The 19,303-nt window shown below is 40.3% G+C and overlaps 1 protein-coding gene across 10 annotated transcripts in view; it reads right to left on the bottom strand.

Moving 5' to 3' along the window:
* Window positions 1-19,303, bottom strand: part of ABLIM1 (actin binding LIM protein 1) — a 291,309-nt gene that overhangs the window by 115,498 nt on the left and 156,508 nt on the right. For all 10 annotated transcript variants that reach the window (XR_011543542.1, XR_011543545.1, XR_011543541.1 and 7 more), the window contains one exon: window positions 1,033-1,216. Coding sequence is in view for 3 of the 10 variants with exons in the window: in XM_070632138.1 (XP_070488239.1) it covers window positions 1,033-1,216 (184 nt within the window). In the remaining 7 variants the exon portion in view is untranslated. The remainder of the gene's footprint in view (window positions 1-1,032; window positions 1,217-19,303) is intronic.

The raw sequence follows: 19,303 nt of genomic DNA, 5'->3' as shown, positions 1-19,303 counted from the left end.
CTTATCTATGACTATTATCTTGTTAATTAATTATATAAAATTAAATTTACCCTTTGAGAGTGTACATCTCTCTGGCCTAGAAACAGGAAATGCTTAAAAACAAAACAAAGCACCTCCTCTGAACTGTAGTTTTCACAAAGGCAGAGCAAAATGGAGCACACAATCCCCACCACTCCAAAAGGCATGGGATTGCCCAATTAGAATGGATCGATAAAGTCACTGACCCTTACTTGTGAATCTCCTCGTTATGGAAATCAAACCCACTTTAAGTTCTATAATGTGTAGCCCTCAAAACACAACAAGGAAAGCACATTTTCCCACCCACACGTCACATAGTTCCTTCTCCCTAACTGATCATTTTAATCAAGCTGGTTTGTGCAGTTAATATTTAACTTTGGTAGATGATAGATGCCTAGAGAGCAGCGGTTGGCAAACTTTTCCCCTGAAAGACCAGATTGTAAATATTTTTCTGAGACTTTGCAGACCATACGGTTTCTGTCACAACTACTTAACTCCGCCACTGTAGCTTGAAAGCAGCCACCGACAATACACAATACGTAAACAGATGGGCGTGGCTGTGTGCCAATAAAACTTTATTTACAAAACAGGTACTGGGTCTAATTTGGCAGTTTGCTCAGTCTTGCTATAGAGTAAATGAGACTATTTTAAACACACACACACATATATACATAAGAACTTATACTTCCCAACAAGCTTTATCTTTCCAAACAGTTATGCCATTTCCTCCAATCTTTTAATGCTCAAAATGTTTTCAGACCCAGAGCTGCTTTCAGACTTAGTTTCAAGGCACTTAAAATCAGTTGTGTTATTTCGCAGAGGACATCATGCATAAAGTTTCCCAACTAAACTATTTTTTGACTAAGACTGATACTATAATACGAGTTTTAAAAATCTAAGGCTGCATCCGAAAAAGAGTGTTTTAAGACTACATACAACTCGAGACAAGAGGTGGATTCCCCAAGCTTTGACAGCAAAACGCGGCACTGCTCTGCGGGGGAAGCCATCACTTACTTGCAGATAGTGCAAGCAAAGCAGTTGGGATGGTACGTCTTGCCCAGGGCGGTCACCACCTCTCCTTCCACGAATTCCCCACAGCCATGGCAGCGTGTCCCGTACATCCTCTGGTAGTCCAGGGTGCACAGATACTCCCCGTTCTTGATGAAGAAGCCCCCTTGCGCCAGGTCACAGCCGCACACTGTGGGAAGACAAGTTCACATCTGGTCATCATCTGCCAAGCTGCTGGGCAGCAGCTGCTTTCTACTGCCTGCTGGTTACTTACTGTATGACCTCAGTGGTTTGGGGTTAGGGGAGGGGACTGGTACAAAGAGCTATTTATTGTTGGGCTTTGAGTTCTCTCTTGCCTCCCTCCCCTTTCGTTTCCCTCCCTTTGGGAGCTATGCAATATCTCATACAAGTAAAATCCATTGGCTAGGTCTCAATGGCTTTTGTGGTATGTCTAAGATTCAGAGACAATCAAACAGTCTTTGATGGAAAGATACTCTTGGTTCATGCTGTCTCAAATACGAACAAAGGTGTCCCTGGCAGTGTTATTAGGAAAGGTACCCACTGCTTACCCACACAACTGCTTGGCTTGAGCCAAGATTGTTACTGAGCTGAGTAATAAATTCCCACTATACCAAAAGCAGTAGCTGAAATGTCCAATGTCTATTTTTTCACACTCTAGAAATACTTTCCCATAGCTATGAAAAATTCAGACATTTAATTTTCTCTTTGTACAGTAAATAGGATAAGGCAATTATTTATATATTACAGAGAGAGATAAATATGAACAGGCAAAAGAGGAAAGAAAAGGGAATGTGTCCAAGATAAAACTGTCCTTCGGGACCTCCACACATGCAAAAGAGGATGCTTTGCTGTGTCTGGATTTTGGCATCTCTTTCAAACTGTGCAGCTATGAATTATGGAGATGGTGCAAAGAAGCAGGTCCTGGGCTGCCAGGGGCTTGGGGCTGGTCTACGTGTTCAGACAAGACCAGAGCAGGACACAGCAACTTGTCCAAAAATAAAGCCAAAGGCAGTCCCTGAGAATAAACATTTTCTACTGCCAAGTGACTGGGAAGCAACAGCCAAAGCTGGAAATCTCCAGTCTTACCCTCTAGATTCCCAAGGTTGGATGACTCCGATACAATTAAGGACCTTAGGGGAAGAATATAGGATTCTTCCTCATTATTCCTGCAAGCAGGTGGAATAGGCACTCAGTTGGGGTAGAGAGGAGGGGAGTTCAACCGCTAAATTGCTTTCCTAAGGACCTACTAGAACTCTTCCAGGGTTCATCTGATTAGTTCCCATGACTCATTAATGCATCCAGATGCAGCAGTGCTGAGCACAGAAAGACTCTGACTGAGGTAACTAGTCCCCCACCCTCAGTTAGAGGTCTTTACTAAGTGCAAACTATTAAAGACAATCAAGGTGACATAGAACCTACAAACAAGCCTCCTACTGTGGATTCATCAGTCTTTGTTTAGGTCAACACTCCATAGCTATGACCTCCTTCTTTGCAATTTATAATCAAGTAACCCAAGATGATGGCCTGAGTCCATCACATCTGAAAATGACCACCCTATAAATACTACTGTGATCACATTACCTGGAAAACAGCTCGTTCACCACCTGCTGCCTCCTCTAACCTGCCAGTGCCCCCGCTGTTCTCACACCTGCTCCATCCCTACCAAATGGGTCCTGTGGGTCGAGGGAACTCAAGTATGGACTAGCCTCTCTTCAACAGCAATAAACACAATCTTAGGGGTCACAGAACACCTGAGAGATTTTTTCTTCAATATTTTTCTATGTACATATCTTATTTTCCCACGAGATGACAAAGCACTTTATGGGTAACAGTCCCCATCTTTACTTCTTTTGGTTCCTCTTTAGGAAACTTCAGCTATGGTATCTAAGGTAATACTGGGAACACGATTTTTGAGTTAAGTTGAATCCAGCCTCAAATTTGGTGGGTCTCCCCGGATTTCACCACAGTCCTGATGTCTCAGTGACTCTTCCAAACTTGGGTATTTCTCAAAACCATGAGAAATGACAAAGTAATGCATTTGGACTGCTAGTAATTCCCTTTGTTCTCTCCTCCAATCACCTATGGTAGGTTTAAAACTTCACAGATCCTTTATAAAAAGACCAGGTGGCAGGGGCTGGCCCCGTGGCCGAGTGGTTAAGTTCGCGCGCTCCACTGCAGGCGGCCCAGTGTTTCATCGGTTCGAATCCTGGGCGTGGACATGGCACTGCTCGTCAGACCACGCTGAGGCTGCGTCCCACATGCCACAACTAGAGGAACCCACAATGAAGAATACACAACTATGTACCGGGGGGCTTTGGGGAGAAAAAGGAAAAAATTAAAAAAAAAAAACTTATTAAAAAAAAAAAAAAAAGACCAGGTGGCAACAGGGTAATCTTTATGCTAATACGGATTGTTGAGACAGCTTCAAGGCTAAATGTTTTAGAAATGTTCTCAGTGTTATAGAAATTCCTTATAGTTACTGCTTCCTTAGGATACCTCTGGGTAGTCTTTCTAGTTCACGTGGTTTTGTGAAATTGACATATATTCTCCTTTATTAATAAAATCCTAGTTTATATCAAACTAACGTAGCCTTAACAAAATGACTTCCTAACTACCATTGAGAGCTGCCAAACTACAGTGGAACTGTGCTCCTTTGTGGTTTGATATCGCTTAGTCCTTAACTTGAAAGCAGCGGCCTAGACTGGCTTATCGAACTGTACTGTTGTTTCTTGTGTATAATACACAAGGAAACCAGCATTTGAAGAAAGACTCATGGAGGCAGGGGTGGCTGAAGGTATAGAACAGGAAGCAGAGAGAGGGAAAGGCTATGCTGCTAATACCTGAAGATACTTAATTCTTACATTTCCTAAGAATGGACCGGTTGTGACATAACTTCAGACTCTTCCTTCTTTCGTCTCTCCAGGCTTTACTTGCCTGTTCCTCTTCCTCCTCCTCCAAACACAACTGCTCTCCTAGGCCAGACCCTTAAACGCAGATAACTCTCATGGAGGCCATCTCCTTCCTCTAGAATATAAGACCCCCCTGGGAACAGATCTCCTCCACTCTCAGAGCTCCAACTATGACTTTGTGCAAGGGCTCTCAAATCAATGTCTCTATCTATGATGTCTTCCCCAAGCTTTAGACCCTTATTTTTAGCTGCCTGCTGGGCACAAACAGACAGCATGCCTATCTCAATCTCAGCATTCTCAAAACAAACCCTAACATCTCCGCTTCTCTGCCATCCTCCTTCTAACCTTCTGCTATTCTTCTATTCCTTCTTTCAATAAAATGGCAGCACTTTTCATTCTCCCACTCTTACACCAAAATTTTCATCCAGCCACTAACTCCAATTCATTTTCCCAACAAAACATTTCTTTGATCCACTTCCTCCCCTGCCTCTTGGCGTCACTACTCAGATTCTGGCCTTCAGCATCATTCTCTTGTCTTAACAATTTTATTGTAGTAGTCTTTGTACTGGAAACAAAACAAAACAACTCAAATTTCCATCAGTAGAGAAATAGTTGAATAAATTACGGTATGTCCAGTCTATGGAGCTGGTATTATAAAGAAAGGATTAGATCAACATCTACAACCCAGAGTTATGACATGATATAACATTAAGAAGAAAGAACAAACAGCACAGAGTAAAGAATTTTAATAACCCCATTTAGAAAAAGGCTACTTACGTCTTTATGAACAAGGAAAAGTGAGTCAACACAAACGTAGGGTTATTAAATTGATTATCTCAGCAGGACGGAGAATTATTAACTTTTTCTTCACATACCTATGTGTCGGCTCACTTTAAAAAAAACTAACTGTGGTGAAATACACATAACATTTACCATCATAACCATTTTTAAGTGTACAGTTCAGCGCATTATATACATTTACCCTGTTGTACATTTTTCATCTTGCAAAACTGAAACTCTGTACCCATTAAACAATAACTCCCCATTCTCCCTCCCCCAACCCCTGGAAACCACCATTCTCCTTTCTGTCTCTATGAATTTGACTATTCTAGGTACCTTATATAAGTGGAAGCTCACTTTAATATTAAGATGCTAAGAAAAAGTATCCCAAACTTGGAAATAAGGTAAGGGAGAGAAGCATATTCTTCTAATGTCATATTGGAGTATTAACAGCTCACCCAAGGATTATTTCATTACCTAGGGCACTGGATCTGTGTTTGACAAGTTCTTTACTATTGATAAAGGCCCAGACTTTGAAAGTAATGGTAACTTGTTGATTCTTATCCAGTAGAGATACAGATGATTTCCGTCTAGCTTTTTTTAGATTATTTTTTTATTATTTCTTTTTCTCCCCAAAGCGCCCTTGGCACATAGTTGTATAATTTTAGTTGTGGGTCTTTCTAGTTGTGGCACGTGGGATGCTGCCTCAGTGTGGCCTGACGAGCAGTGCCATGTCCATGCCCAGGATCCGAACCAGCGAAACCCTGGGCCGCCGAAGTGGAGCGCTCGAACTTAACCACTCAGCCATGGGGCTGGCCTCTCTATCTAGTTTTATTGGCCTGTTCGACTGCTCATCAGTTTATATCTAACCCTGGCATCTTATCCCAACATTCCTTCTTGAACGCCTTTATAACCCATTCCCTTGGTTCTCCTTTGAACCAGCTTTACCATCCCTCTGGCTCCCTCATTAATGAGTTGGATAAATTTTTGATACAAGTTCATTCTATATTTGTATGAGTGTCATATATTAAACTTTTTGAAAGTTACACTTTGACAAAGGGGTTACTCATTTTAACCAAAAATATCTAAATCGATGAACATTTAAAATTTTGAAAAAGCTTTGGTCAGTTTTATATCAACAGCTTAGCAAATACTTTCAACTGATGGCACAAAGCAAAACTTTCGCATCTACATGATTACAAAATTTCAGTTAGTAAGGTCAAACTTCAGTAGGATATATTTAGATTTTTAACCTCGGGAGCGCCATTTGTCTTTGCTTTAGTTGAAAGGTAACGTATGCCCAGGGAAAAGCATAGACTTCTTTCACTAAAAAAACAGAGCTACCAGTGAAAGAAATTAATCTTGATGATCAGTTATTTAAAACGTGCCCCACTCAAGGCCCCACTGAATCTTGCCTGCTTTCCTATCACTAAGTCATGGCCACAAACAGACATATACCTTCTTGGTGTTATGCTCTTGAATTCATTCCCTGCAAACCACTGAATACTATTAACTAGTGAAGCAGGAATATGTACATCCAAGCAATTTTATCTAAAAGTTGTGAAATTAGTAACAGGCCCATTTTAAAGTCTTAAATCTTTAAAAGAAAATTAACATGTTGTAAAAATACCACAGAGCAGGAGAGGAACTAAATCTGGAGGTGTCAAACAAGGGTGGAAACAGAACAGTATTTTAGTGCCATGAACAAGGCTGCTGTTGCAACTATTTCCTCAACCTTCTAAAAATAGCAGTTACATTTTATGTTGCAACAAATTCATTTCAGGGACATTCCATCTGCCTGTCAAGTGGTTCATACTGCCAAAAATTTAGAAGAATAGGTAGTACTCAAAGCTCTGCCCAGACACGGGGTTGCAGGTAAAATGCAAAAGATATTTTCTTCATCTATATCAGTAGGCTGAAGGTCTCTGCTGGGCCACCGCTCTCATTTGTGTTCTAATCAATTCATGCCAGCGAGAGAGGGAGGGATGCTAAGCAAACATGATTAATGTTTTCAATTTAGTTTTGAGCAACACAAGCATTTTAACTGGGGGACCAGGAGCCCTTCTGAGCTTGCTCCAGTGACGTGGAGGCCCCACGTGGCCGGGACCTGAGTTACATCCCCTCACTACTGGTGATAAGGGCCATGTGCTCTACAATTGCTGCTTACCCATAGCCAGGTCAAAACCCTGCTCTACCCTGCCTGGGCCAGCACCATCTCTGCCTCCTCCTAGGCTGCCAGGTGCTGAAGCTGGGGGTGAGATACACATAGGGTATGGAAGTCTCAAACACTCCACTGGCAGATTAGTGCTGTGAGTACCAAATACTCCTAATTCTCTTCCTCCATCCTTGACTCCAGCTAAATTTTAAAAGAATTTTATTTTATCCAAGATGTTGTTCTATTCATTTCCTCAAACTCTCTCTTCATAGAAAATACAAAGGTACACTTTGACATAGCATCTTCCCAAACCACCCAAAATTCCATTACAGTGTGGGGTCTCCTTGAATCCATTTTTGCTCTGAAACCCAGAGTAGTGTGTTTCAAAGTACCATACACTGTAGCTCAAAAATGCTATATACTGTAGCCCAGAGCTCAAAACAGCTGAGCAGAGACTCATAAACAATAATATGAGGGGGTGGCTTCCCCCCAGAAATAACTATTTGCCAATGCATTATCCTGGAAGCAAATACTATGCCTCAAAAAACATATTTAAATAGATTTTCACGTTAGCTTCTAAATGCACATCAAAATCAATGATCATTTCTGAGAAAGAAGATAGCAGTCAAACCAGGCAAAATGGGCCCCCAAAGCAAGGCATTTGAGGGTTGTATTTAATTCAGAGTTTAAATTTATATTAAGTAAAGAGTCTTGGTTGGAAAGGAATCATTTCAGAACCCCTTTTGTTAATAAAATCTTTGACTACATAGTAAGTTTGTTTTTAACACCTGTTGTGGAACTTCATGTACAAACAATACTAATTATAACCAGCTCGAATAAGAACGATATCACTCAGAATAAGATCTCTCATTTAATGTACCATTTTGTTTTGTTTTTGCTTTCAAAGATTTATCCCATAACACAAGAACAAGTATTAAACTCTTCCATGATAGCATAGATTACTTTAATAATCAGAAATATCAGGCATAAGGGCTGAAAATGTGGACAAGGAAAAAATGAAAGTCTGGCCATGCTTAATAGGACCTTGCTTACCCCAAGTAAGCCTATCTCAAACTAAGGCACGCGTTTGAATTTGGGGCCCACAGGTAAATGTTATTAGGTCTATATTCTCTCCTCTCCTTTTCCCCTTTTCAGTCCCCAGGAAGAGCTGGGTCACGTATCTTTGCATGTTATGAACTTTGCTCCGAGACAGCCTCAGTGAGAGTTGTATGTGTGTCTATAAGCTGACCCTAGAGAAAACAGATGAAAGCACAGAGGCTTTGCCATTTTTGCCAGCAACAACAAAAAGCAGTTAGCATGGGGTCTATTAACCCTCCCAATGGGCTCTTTTTCTCTAGTTTCTCCCCAGCCCAATTTACCCTACACAGTTCCTTCAAATTAATAGGATAAGAGACAGCTTTTATCCAGTGGTTCTCCTGCTCGGCTCTGCCAAATGCTTTGACCTTGTAAATAAGGTCCTCACATCTACTAAACCTCCATCTCACTCCTCCTGAACACCAGCGCTTTGCTCCAGTCAGTATGACTCTCCACTCCCTGAGGGACAGACACCTGCTCTCACCTCCTGCTGACGCCAACCCCACCCAGGATCCCTGGCTCCACTCAGGTTCAATCTCCTGATGAAGCTGATTGCCTCCTTCAGTTCCCTTCGGCTCCGCTTCCTCAGGCTCAGAATAATTAATGACACATGACTCCTATTTAATATACGTTGTCTGGTACCTTATACCGCCCTTGTGACTTTCTCCTTATCTCAACAGCAATCTTACAGAAGGCAAAGACCACTTCTCCTGTTATTTTATATCTTCGCAACACATAGATGGCAAATTACTGTCCCTTTCCCCCTCTTTCATATTGCTTTAAACCAGGCTGGGGTCTGGACAGTGTGGGCAGAGCCAAGTTCCTTTGGCATAGCATATGGAAAGGGCCATTAGGCATGACTTTGAGCCAATAATCCTGTCTTTGCTTCTGAAAGTCCTAATTGGCATCAAGATGGTGGTGCCAAAGTAGTAACTCCACCCCCTCCCAACTTCTCTAGTCTTTTAAGGCCCTGAACTTCCTTAGCAACTGAAACTGACTGCAACTCAACAACTAAGAGACCACTTCAATTCACATGTGCTACATATGTGGTCAGACTATGCTCTATTTTGTGGTGAGCAATACTAAGAAGGCCCTGATTACAGAGAATAAGACTGTGACTGGTTAAGCGCTCCATGATTTATGGTGCATGAGAAGAAACTAAAATGGGATCACAGGGCAGCAACAGGAATAATTAAAGGGCTGAGAGAGAACACTTAAAAAAAAAAAAGTAGATGAAATTGGAATTAGACCAAAGAAAAAGAGGTTGGGATAATAATGGTCTTTAAGGGAATGGTGAGTCATTTTAAGGAAATCAATAATCACCTCTTTTCCATCTAAGAAGGCCAAAATGGGGGAAAGTTTGTTTTACATGTACCAAGAGGTGTAGGTAAGATAAGCTTACAGCTATAACCATAGAGATGACTACAAACGAGAAGAGGCCCCTAAAGGAGGCTGTATCATATCTATGGTTAGGAAATATTCATGATAGAATAAATGGCTTTTCCATCCAGGACAGCAAACAAACATTCTTCTGGATATGGACATTGTGATAATGTTACTTTACTGAGCTATATACATTTAGGTCAAATAACAGAGATTACGTTGCAATGAAAAGAACATCAAATTCATCATTTTACCACCTTCTAAAGTTCCATTTTAGAAATGAGATATAAACATAAAGAGTTAGTTCTTATAGCATATAATTTAGATAATACAATTTTACTTTAAAAAAACTATCTAAACACAGAAAACCCTTAATCTATATACTCAACCTCCCAATTTTCATCCATTTTACTCCATAAAAATTTATGCATTTTTATAAATGCATATATTCTACATGGAAAGATTCTGACCTGCTAAACATCTTACAAACTCTAAGATGGCAAAATGGAAAGAGCTATTGGAGATGGGATGTTTTCCCCAAGACCCTACACAGAACCCAATCTTTAAAGACTAATTCTTGAAATACATATTGCAATTCATTGACATGAGTAGAGTTGTAGCCTGAATTTTCTAAGTTTTAGATACACATTTAAAAGTAATTTTGGGGGCCATCCCCATGGCCGAGTGGTTCAGTTCTCATGCTCCACTTTGCTGGCCCAGGGTTTCACTCGTTCGGATCCTGGGCACGGATATGGCACTGCTCATTAGGCCATGCTGAGGTGGTGTCCCACATGCCACAACGGGAAGGACCCACAACTAAAAAAAAATATGCAACTATGTACTGGGGGGATTTGGGGAGAAAAAGAAGATTGGCAACAGTTGTTAGCTCAGGTGCCAATCTTGAAAAATAAATAAATAAATAAAAATAAATAAACAAAAACAATTTTGATGTTCATGGGTTCTCTTGATGGATTGAACATTACAGAGGCCAAGAGATTTTTTTAAAGCTATCAAAAGATAGCATTTTCCATACCCTCTAACACACAGTTAAGATTCACATTGCTAAGTGGTGACAGCCTAGTAAAACATAATTCTATACGAGGATTTCTGCTAATGCTACCTTGAGAGAAGAGTTTATATGATCTGATTTTTAAAATTTTTCCACAGATACCCAATATTCAGAAGTCTATTTAAAACTATGTGGTTATGAATAGCATATAACACTAGTTCCATTTTTGAAAAGGAATAAAGTTACTATAATTAATGTTTAAAATGACATCTTTCAAACGACAATAGGAACATCATGGTCTCATTTATTTCTGGTAGAAGGCTGCTTGCCCAAATGAAAGCCAATATGCCAACTCTAGCCACACCTCTGTCTTCATCACCCACTGCCGTGGACAAGGCAGCCCCTACCTCTGACCACACCTAGCAGGCTCCCGCTTTCCAGTCCCGGGAAGGTCAAGTTTTCTGCAGCAGCCATGTTTCATAATATTTAGTCCCCTCCTTGGCAACATCCCCAGACCACTGAGCTCTAGGTGATCTCTGCAGCCTCTGACTCACCTCACCTGGGCTCTGGACCCCTCGCCTGTACCTGTCCTGCTACCAGCCAGGTTCCACTTGCATGCACCTTGCTTCCCAACAGATCACAGGGGTAGGTACTATGTCATACGTAACTTTTAACCCTCCATAGCCTAGCATGCTGAATGCATAGATGACAGATGCTTCATAAACATTTCACAAGGTAAAGATTTGAGGGCCATCATGCATCAATATGCAAAACTTGAGTGACTTTTAGTAAGAAAAGAATGCAAATCTGCTATTTGGAAGAACGAAGTCTATTTAGTTGACTTTTATTACAAGGAGGAATTAAGTGGTTGTTTTATTTTCATCCTTTATATGTCACTCAAACTTCTCTTCCTGGAGAGGTGGGGGTGGTGTGGGGAGCTGCTTCTGACCATCTCCTCATCCTAAATACATCTGTTGCAAGCTCACATTTTTGCTCATGCAGCTCTTTTTATTTTCCCTTTGTGGCATGGATCAGAGTTGGTAAACCACCTTTGTATCATTATTTGAGTGTCCGATTAATATCCTATCTTAGTCCATTCAGGCTGCTATAACAAAATACCATAGATTGGGTGGCTTGTCAACAACAGAAATGTATTCCTCATAGTTCTGGAGGCTGGGAAGTCCAAGACCAAAGTGCTGGCAGATTCAGTGCCTGGTGAGGGGCCACTTCTTAGTTCACAGATGGCCTTCTTCTTGCTGGGTCCTCACACAGCAGAAGGGGCGAGGGAGCTCTCTGGGGTCTCTTTTATGAGGGCTCTAATCCCACTCATGAGGGCTCCACCATCATGACCTAATCACCTCCTAAATGCCTCACCTACAAATACCATCACATTGGAGATTAGGCTGCAGCATATGAATTTGGCGGGGGCGGGGAAGACAAACATACAGCCTACGGGGTATGCCACAGAAATTATTTTTGAGTGTTTTGGCACTCAAAAAATATTTGTTGAATGAACAAATACTACTGTTTACGCTCAGAATTTATAGTGTGCTCTACAGCTCAGCCAGGATTTCCAACATTAATAGTCATTTGATTTCGCTTTTCAGCTTTCAACTTATGAGTGCAGAGAAATTGTATAATAGGGTATTCTAGAGCCTTGCTTCTTTGCTCCTATTTAGAATTCATAGGACATATCTGGATCTAATCCCTTTTTCCATCTTCATATTACTAGTCAGTATGTTTGGAGCATACCTTTTTATATCTACTCTTTAGCTGAGCATTTTGTAACTAAATTCTATATTTAATGAAGCTGTTCTAAAGAAAAGCCCAATTCCTGGGAATTTCATAGACCACAGGGAACACGACCGGAGAATCCTTATCTAGGTGTTCCTGAACAGGCCACTGAAATACTCTTTCTTTTGTTCTCTTCATGGACCTCGTTCCACCCCGACCCCGCCATCACCCCACTACCAATTTAAGCCCTCCATCAAGACCTGTTTCCCAAGCTTTCCCAATTTCATTCATGTACTACATTCACTATTTTTTGCCATAGTTTTTGATCTATTTATTCTATTTCCTCAATGTCTTTTAAAAACAAGCTCACTTTTATTAAGTACGATTATTTTAAAAGTACAATTATTTTTAAAAGGACAATGATTTTGAAAGCCAGCCCTGGCGGTCTAGTGGTGAAGATTCAGTGCTCTCACTGCCGTGGCCCGGGTTTGTCTCCCAGTCAGGGAACCACACCAGCCGTCTGTTGGTTGTCATACTGTGGTGACTGCCTATTGCTGTGATGCTGAAAGCTATGCCACCATATTTCAAACACCAGTAGGGTCGCCCATGGTGGAGAGGTTTCAGCAGAGCTTCCAGACTAAAACAGACTAGGAAGAAGGACCTGGCCACCCACTCCCAAAAAACTGGCTGTGAAAACCCTGTGAATAGCAGCGGAGCATTGTCTGAAATAGCGCCAGAAGGTGAGAGGATGGAGCAAAAAGACTGGGCAGGGTTCCGCTCTGCCAACAGAGGGTTGCTAGGAGTCGGAATAGACTCCACGGCAATGACAACAAATTTTAGAGGGCAAATGCATACACTACCATAAATCAAACTTCTAATGTCACTTCCTCTCTATATAAAGAATCTGTAGAAATAAATACTAAATAGTGAATTTAATTTGAGCTTTGATGCCATTGTCTGATGGAGGCCCTGGGCCTGAAAGCTGTTCTATCTTTATTATAAAGACCTTCTGCTTCATGAAATTAGAAGGATTGAGAAAAGAATTGAAGAGAATATTTTTTTCACTGTGTGAAAAATGCTGTGTTGGGAACAACAAAAACAATTTCCTCCTTCCCACACTTAAAAAGACATTGATTGAAATCATATGTGAGTGACCTGGATTTCACAATTTGGAAATAATGTAATTAGTACATTGCTCAACGACAAACATTCTATTCATTTGTTTAACAAATATTATTGAGTGCCTACTGTAAGCTAGGCTTTTTTCTAGGGACTGCTGACACCAACCTCCTGCCTTATTGGTGCCTACATTCTAGTGGAGGAGACAGGCAATAAACAAACAAACCTTCACTTAATAACTTAATAATTTAATAACTTAAATTGCACATAAATGCATATACAGTCTATGCACACACACAGATACACATACATACATCAGTGCATATCAGACAGTGGCAAGGATGAACTCATTGATAAATTCATCAACGAACTTGAAGAGACCCGAAGAAAGTAAGGGAGGGCACCAGCCACATATCTGGGTAAAAACCTTGTCAGGCAAAAGGAACAGTAAGCACAAAGGTCCTAAGGCTGTTCAGTGCTTGGTTTGTGTAAGAACGCTCAAGCAGACCAGTACAGCTTAGCAGAGTGAGCCAGGGTGAAAATGGTGGGAGATGAGGCCAGAGAGTAACAGTAGGGAGGGGCCTTGAAAGCTAAATTAAGATCTTTGGATTTCATTCTGAAAGACGAGGAAATTCCTTGGAAAGGTGACAGGATCTGACTTTTTTAAAGATCACCTTGGCTAAACTCTAGGGGGAGGCAAGGACAGACATAGGGAGACCTGATAAAATTATTAATCCAGGCAAGACACGAGAGTGGCTTGGAGCAGGGCGTTATCTTTGGGACAGTGATAAATGGTGAGAGTTTGTACACACTATGCAGATAGGGCTGACAGGATTTATGAGTGGATACTTGTGGCATGTGAGAGAAAAAGAAGAGTTGCAAATGACTCCAAGGTTTTAGCCTGAGCAACTGGGAAGAAGGTCTTGATAAATGCTGAAATTTAAAGACTGAAGAAGACGCTTAGGGGTGGGGATGGTGCTAGTTATGAGGAGTTTTGGTTTGAGAGGCCTAGTGGAGATGCTGAGAAGGCCTTTGAAGGTGCCAGTGTGGAATGCAGGGGAGAGGTAAAGAGTTGTGAATTATCAGGATACAGATGGCACTTCTACCACAAGACTGAATGAGGTCACTAGGAAGTGGACATGGAGATGAGGTCTGAGCATGGGGCACTCCAATGTGCCCAATGTTCAGGGTCAGGAGATGAAAAGAACCAGCAATATGATTGGTTCAATGCTTGCTTTAAAGATTCTCGAGGAAAATTTCAGCTTTCCTCCTTTCTCTATAGTTTAAACACTTAAATAAACTTTGTTGTACAAATCATTTTCTTAGAAAATGTGTTCTTCCTCGATCACGTTTGGTGAACTTCAGCACACTCTTTCTCAAGAAATAAGCTTTCATGGACATGTACTTTGAGTTGTCAAGAACTGTGAAGAAATGTAGATTTTACTTACAAGTCAACAAGTCAGCCTGCCTAGTTTTATGGACGTTGGCAGAGATGTAAAACTGCTGGGTCAGAAGTGAAAAGACTTGGGGCCGGCTCCGTGGCTGAGCGGTTAACTTTGCGTGCTCCGCTGCGGTGGTCCAGGGTTCAGATCCTGGGCGCGGCCATGGCACCGCTCGTCAGGCCACGTTGAGGCAGGGTCCCACATCCCACGACTAGAAGGACATGCAACTCAGATATACAACCGTGTACGGGGGGGGGGGGTTTGGGGAGATAAAGCAGAAAAAAAAAAAAAGATTGGCAACAGTTGTTAGCCCAGGTGCCAATCTTTAAAAAAAAAAAACTAAAAAAAAAAAAGAAGTGAAAAGACTGTATTACTCACAGCAGGTGGCACGAGCTTCATCTTTGTTACTGGTTCCCCATGCCCCCCGAGATCCCGCAGAGGCAAGAGAAGCAGGCCTGGCTGGATGCTGCACGTGCAGAGGGTCTGTGTCACAGCTGAGGAAACCCAAGCTTAGGAAACCCCAACCTTTGATGAGCTGTAAGCAGACCTGTCCAATCTTTGCTTCAGAGGCAGATATTATCTTTATTATACTAGACAGCAAACAAATCCGCCCGCTACTCAAGAGGGAAAGTCTCTGTCTTCCAAGGCTGTTTGCTATAGAAACATCCTTGAAAAGACCATTCAGAACGAAAAGTTCCCAGTGCCTCTGCTCACCAGAGACCCATGGATGATTATCTCTCATCTCCCAGTAAGAGTCAGAATTGTTAAGCAGTGTATTTTGGAGAATTTATGAGCCCTTATCCTGTTCCAGTTTGGAACAGTTTGGAATTCAAAACCTTAACTATTTAAAAAAATCTAAATTATATTCATTTGACTGGCTAACACTTTAGCATGGTACAAAATTCAAAAGATAAAATACACAAGATGATCCTTTTATAAACCAAAGATGGCATGAAAGTGGTTTCTCATTTGTTGTGAGAAGGCAGCATATTTGTATCAGACTTATTTTTCTTGCCTCCTGGTAATCTCTGCTTTTTAATCAATTTCCAAATGACTAAGATTCTCTAAATAGTCATTAAAAGCTTGAGCTTAGCTCATAGGGGATATATAAACTTCTTTCATCATATTGGAGTTTTATCAATTTTCCACTTGAGACCGAAAAGAACCCATAGCCAGTGTGCCCATGCAAGCCCAGGTGAGAAATCTGAGGGTCCAAACCAGCATAAAAAACGAAGCAGCAGAAACCTCTTCACCAAGAGCTGCCTCAGAGGGCTCTTCACACGAGTTCTCTCATCTGTTCTATCTGCCAAGCAGACATGTAATCAATGATGGATAGCTTTACTTATGCTCTTTCTTTTCAGAAGGTAATGTTACTGTCTAGTACCCACTTGAGGACACATATCATTGTAAGCACTTGATAAATCTTGCGTACTAGCTGTACCATTAGAAACATTTACTAATATTCAAGTTCCAAAGAAATACATGATTATTGCTCATTCATTCGTTGAGTCACTCACCGTACTGAGCACCTGCCACATCAGGCATTGTTCTAGGCACTGGGTATACAGCAGTGAACAAAAAAGACCAAAATCTCCACCCTCAAGGAGCTCGCTCTTTAGGAGTGGGTGAAGATAAATGAACAAAATGTGTTAAATAATGATAAATCTTAAAGCAAAAAGATAAGGCAGGGCAAGATGTGAGATAAGGAGTAGCTGAAGTCTTATACAGGATAGTCCAAGAAAGGCTCACTAAAAACGATCCTCTGGGCCCTGGTCTTTCCTAAATGCTCTACTAGTTTCTGGCAGAAAATAGATCTAGGGCATTATCCTGAAAAAATATTCAAGATAAACAAGAATAATTATAATGAACAATACAATGTATCAATATGGTGAACTATATATATAATTAAATTAAATATTAAATATAATTAATTAAATATATAGTATATAATATTTAAGTAGATTTCTTTTTTTTTAACTTTCAGGTGTACATCGTAATATATTTTGAATTCTATATAGATTACATCATGTTCACCACCTAAACACTAATTACAATCCATCACCATGCACATGTGCCTAATCACCCCTTTCGCCCTCCTTCCTTCCCACTTCTCCTCTAGTAACCACCAATGCAATCTCCGTTGCTACGCATTTGTTTGTCGTTGTTTTTATCTTCTACTTATGAGTGAGATCATACGATATTTGACTTTCTTACTCTGACATTTCATTTAGCATAATACCCTCAAGATCCATCCATGTTTTCACAAATGGTCAGATTTCATTCTTTCTTATGGCTGAGTAGTATTCCATTGTGTATATATACCACATCTTCTTTATCCATTCACCCCTTGATGGGAATCTAGGTTGCTTCCAAGCGTTGGCTATTGCGAATAATGCTGTGATGAACATAGGAGTGCATGTATCTTTACGCATTTGTGTTTTCAAGTTCTTTGGATAGTACCCAGCAATGGAATAGCTGGATCATATGGTAGATCTATTCTTAATTTTCTGAGGAAACTCCATATGTTTTCCACAGTGGCTGCACCAGTTTGCACTCCCACCAGCAGTGTATGAGGGTTCCCTTCTCTCCACATCCTCTCCAACACTTGCTGTTTCCTGTCTTGTTAATTATAGCCATTCTGACCGGAGTGAGGTGATATCTCATTGTAGTTTTGACTTGTATTTCCCTGACAGTCAATGATGTTGAACACGTTTTCATGTGCCTGTTGGCCATCCATGTATTTTCTTTGGAGAAATCGCTGTTCAGATCTTTTGCCCATTTTTTAATTGGGTTGTTGAGACATATGAGTTTTTTGTATGTTTTGGATATTAACCCCTTATCTGATATATGGTTTGCAAATAACTTCTCCCAATTGTGAGGTTGTCTTTTCATTTTGTTGATGGTTTCCTTTGCTGTGCAGAAGCTTTTTAGTTTGATGTAGTCCCATTTGTTTATTTTTTCTGTTGTTTCCCTTGTCCGGTCAGACATGGTATTTGAAAAAATGCTGCTAAGACCGACGTCAAAGAGCGTACTGCCTGTGTTTTCTTCTAGAAGTTTCATGGTCAGAGGTCTTACATTCAAGTCTTGAATCTATTTTGAGTTGATTTTTGTGCATGATATAAGATAATGGTCTACTTTCATTCTTTTGCATGTGGCTGTCCAGTTTTCCCAACACCATTTATTGAAGAGACTCTCCTTTCTCTAATGTATGCTCTTGACTCCCTTGTTGAAAATTAGCTGTCCATGTATGTGTGAGTTTATTTCTGGGCCCTCAATACTGTTCCATTGATCTGTGTGTCTGTTTTTGTGCCAGTACCATGCTGTTTTGGTTACTACAGCTTTGTAGTATATTTTGAAAGCAGGGAGTGTGATACCTCCAGCTTTGTTCTTTTTCTTCAGGCTTGCTTTGGCTATTCGGAGTCTTTTGCTGTTCCATATAAATCTTAGGATTCTTTGTTCTATTTCTGTGAAAAATATTGTTGGAACTTTGATAGGGATTGCACTGAATCTACAGATTGCTTTAGGAAGTATGGACATTTATGTATGTTAATTCTTCCAATCCAAGAGCACAGAATATCTTTCCATTTCTTTGTGTCTTCAATTTCTTTCAACAGTGTTTTATAGTTTTCAGTGTACAGATCTTTCACTTTTTTGGTTAAGTTCATTTCTAGGTATTTTATTCTTTTTATTGCAGTTGTAAATGGGATTGTATTCTTAATTTCTCTTTCTGCTACTTCATTATTAGTGTATAGAAATGCAACTGATTTTTGTACGTTCATTTTGTATGCTGCAACTTGACTGTATTTATTTATTATTTCTAAAAGTTCTTTAGTGGATTCTTTTCGGTTTTCTCTATATAAAATCATGTCACCTGTAAATAGTGACAGTTTCACTTCTTCTTTTCCAATTTGGATCCCTTTTATTTCTTTTTCTTGCCTGATTGCTCTGGCTAGGACTTCCAATACTGTATTACATAAGAGTGGTAAAAGTGGGCATCCTTGTCCGGTTCCTGTTCTTAGAGGACTAGCTTTCAGTTTTTCTCCATTGAAAATGATATTAGCCATGGGTTTGTCATATATGGCCTTTATTATGTTGAGGTATTTTCCTTCTATACCCATTTTATTCAGAGTTTTTATCATAAATGAATGTGTATCTTGTCAAATGCTTTCTCGGCATCTACTGAGATGATCATGTGATTTTTATTTTTCATTTTGTTAATGTGGTGTATCACGTTGATTGATTTGCAGATGCCGAGCCATCCCTGCATCCCTGGAATAAATCCCACTTGATCATGATGTATGATCTTTTTAATGTATTGTTGTATTCCATTTGCCAGTATTTTGTTGAGGATTTCTGCATGGATGTTCATCAGTGATATTGGTCTGTAATTTTCTTTTTTTGTGTTGTCCTTGTCTGATTTTGGTATCAGGATAATGTTGGCTTCATAGAATGAGTTAGAAAGATTCCTCTCCTCTTCAATTTTTTGGAACAGTTTGAGAAGGATAGGTATTAAGTCTTCTTTGAATGTTTGGTAGAATTCACTAGGGAAGCCATCTGGTCCTGGACTTTTATTTTGGGAGGTTTTTGATTACTCTTTTGATCTCCTTACCGGTGATCGGTCTATTCAAAT

Source organism: Equus przewalskii, chromosome 1 (assembly GCF_037783145.1).
Source record: "Equus przewalskii isolate Varuska chromosome 1, EquPr2, whole genome shotgun sequence".
In the NCBI taxonomy this organism is placed as follows: Eukaryota; Metazoa; Chordata; class Mammalia; order Perissodactyla; family Equidae; genus Equus; species Equus przewalskii.
The sequence above is the reverse complement of the archived record's forward strand: the minus strand, read 5'-3'. Positions and strand labels throughout refer to the sequence as shown.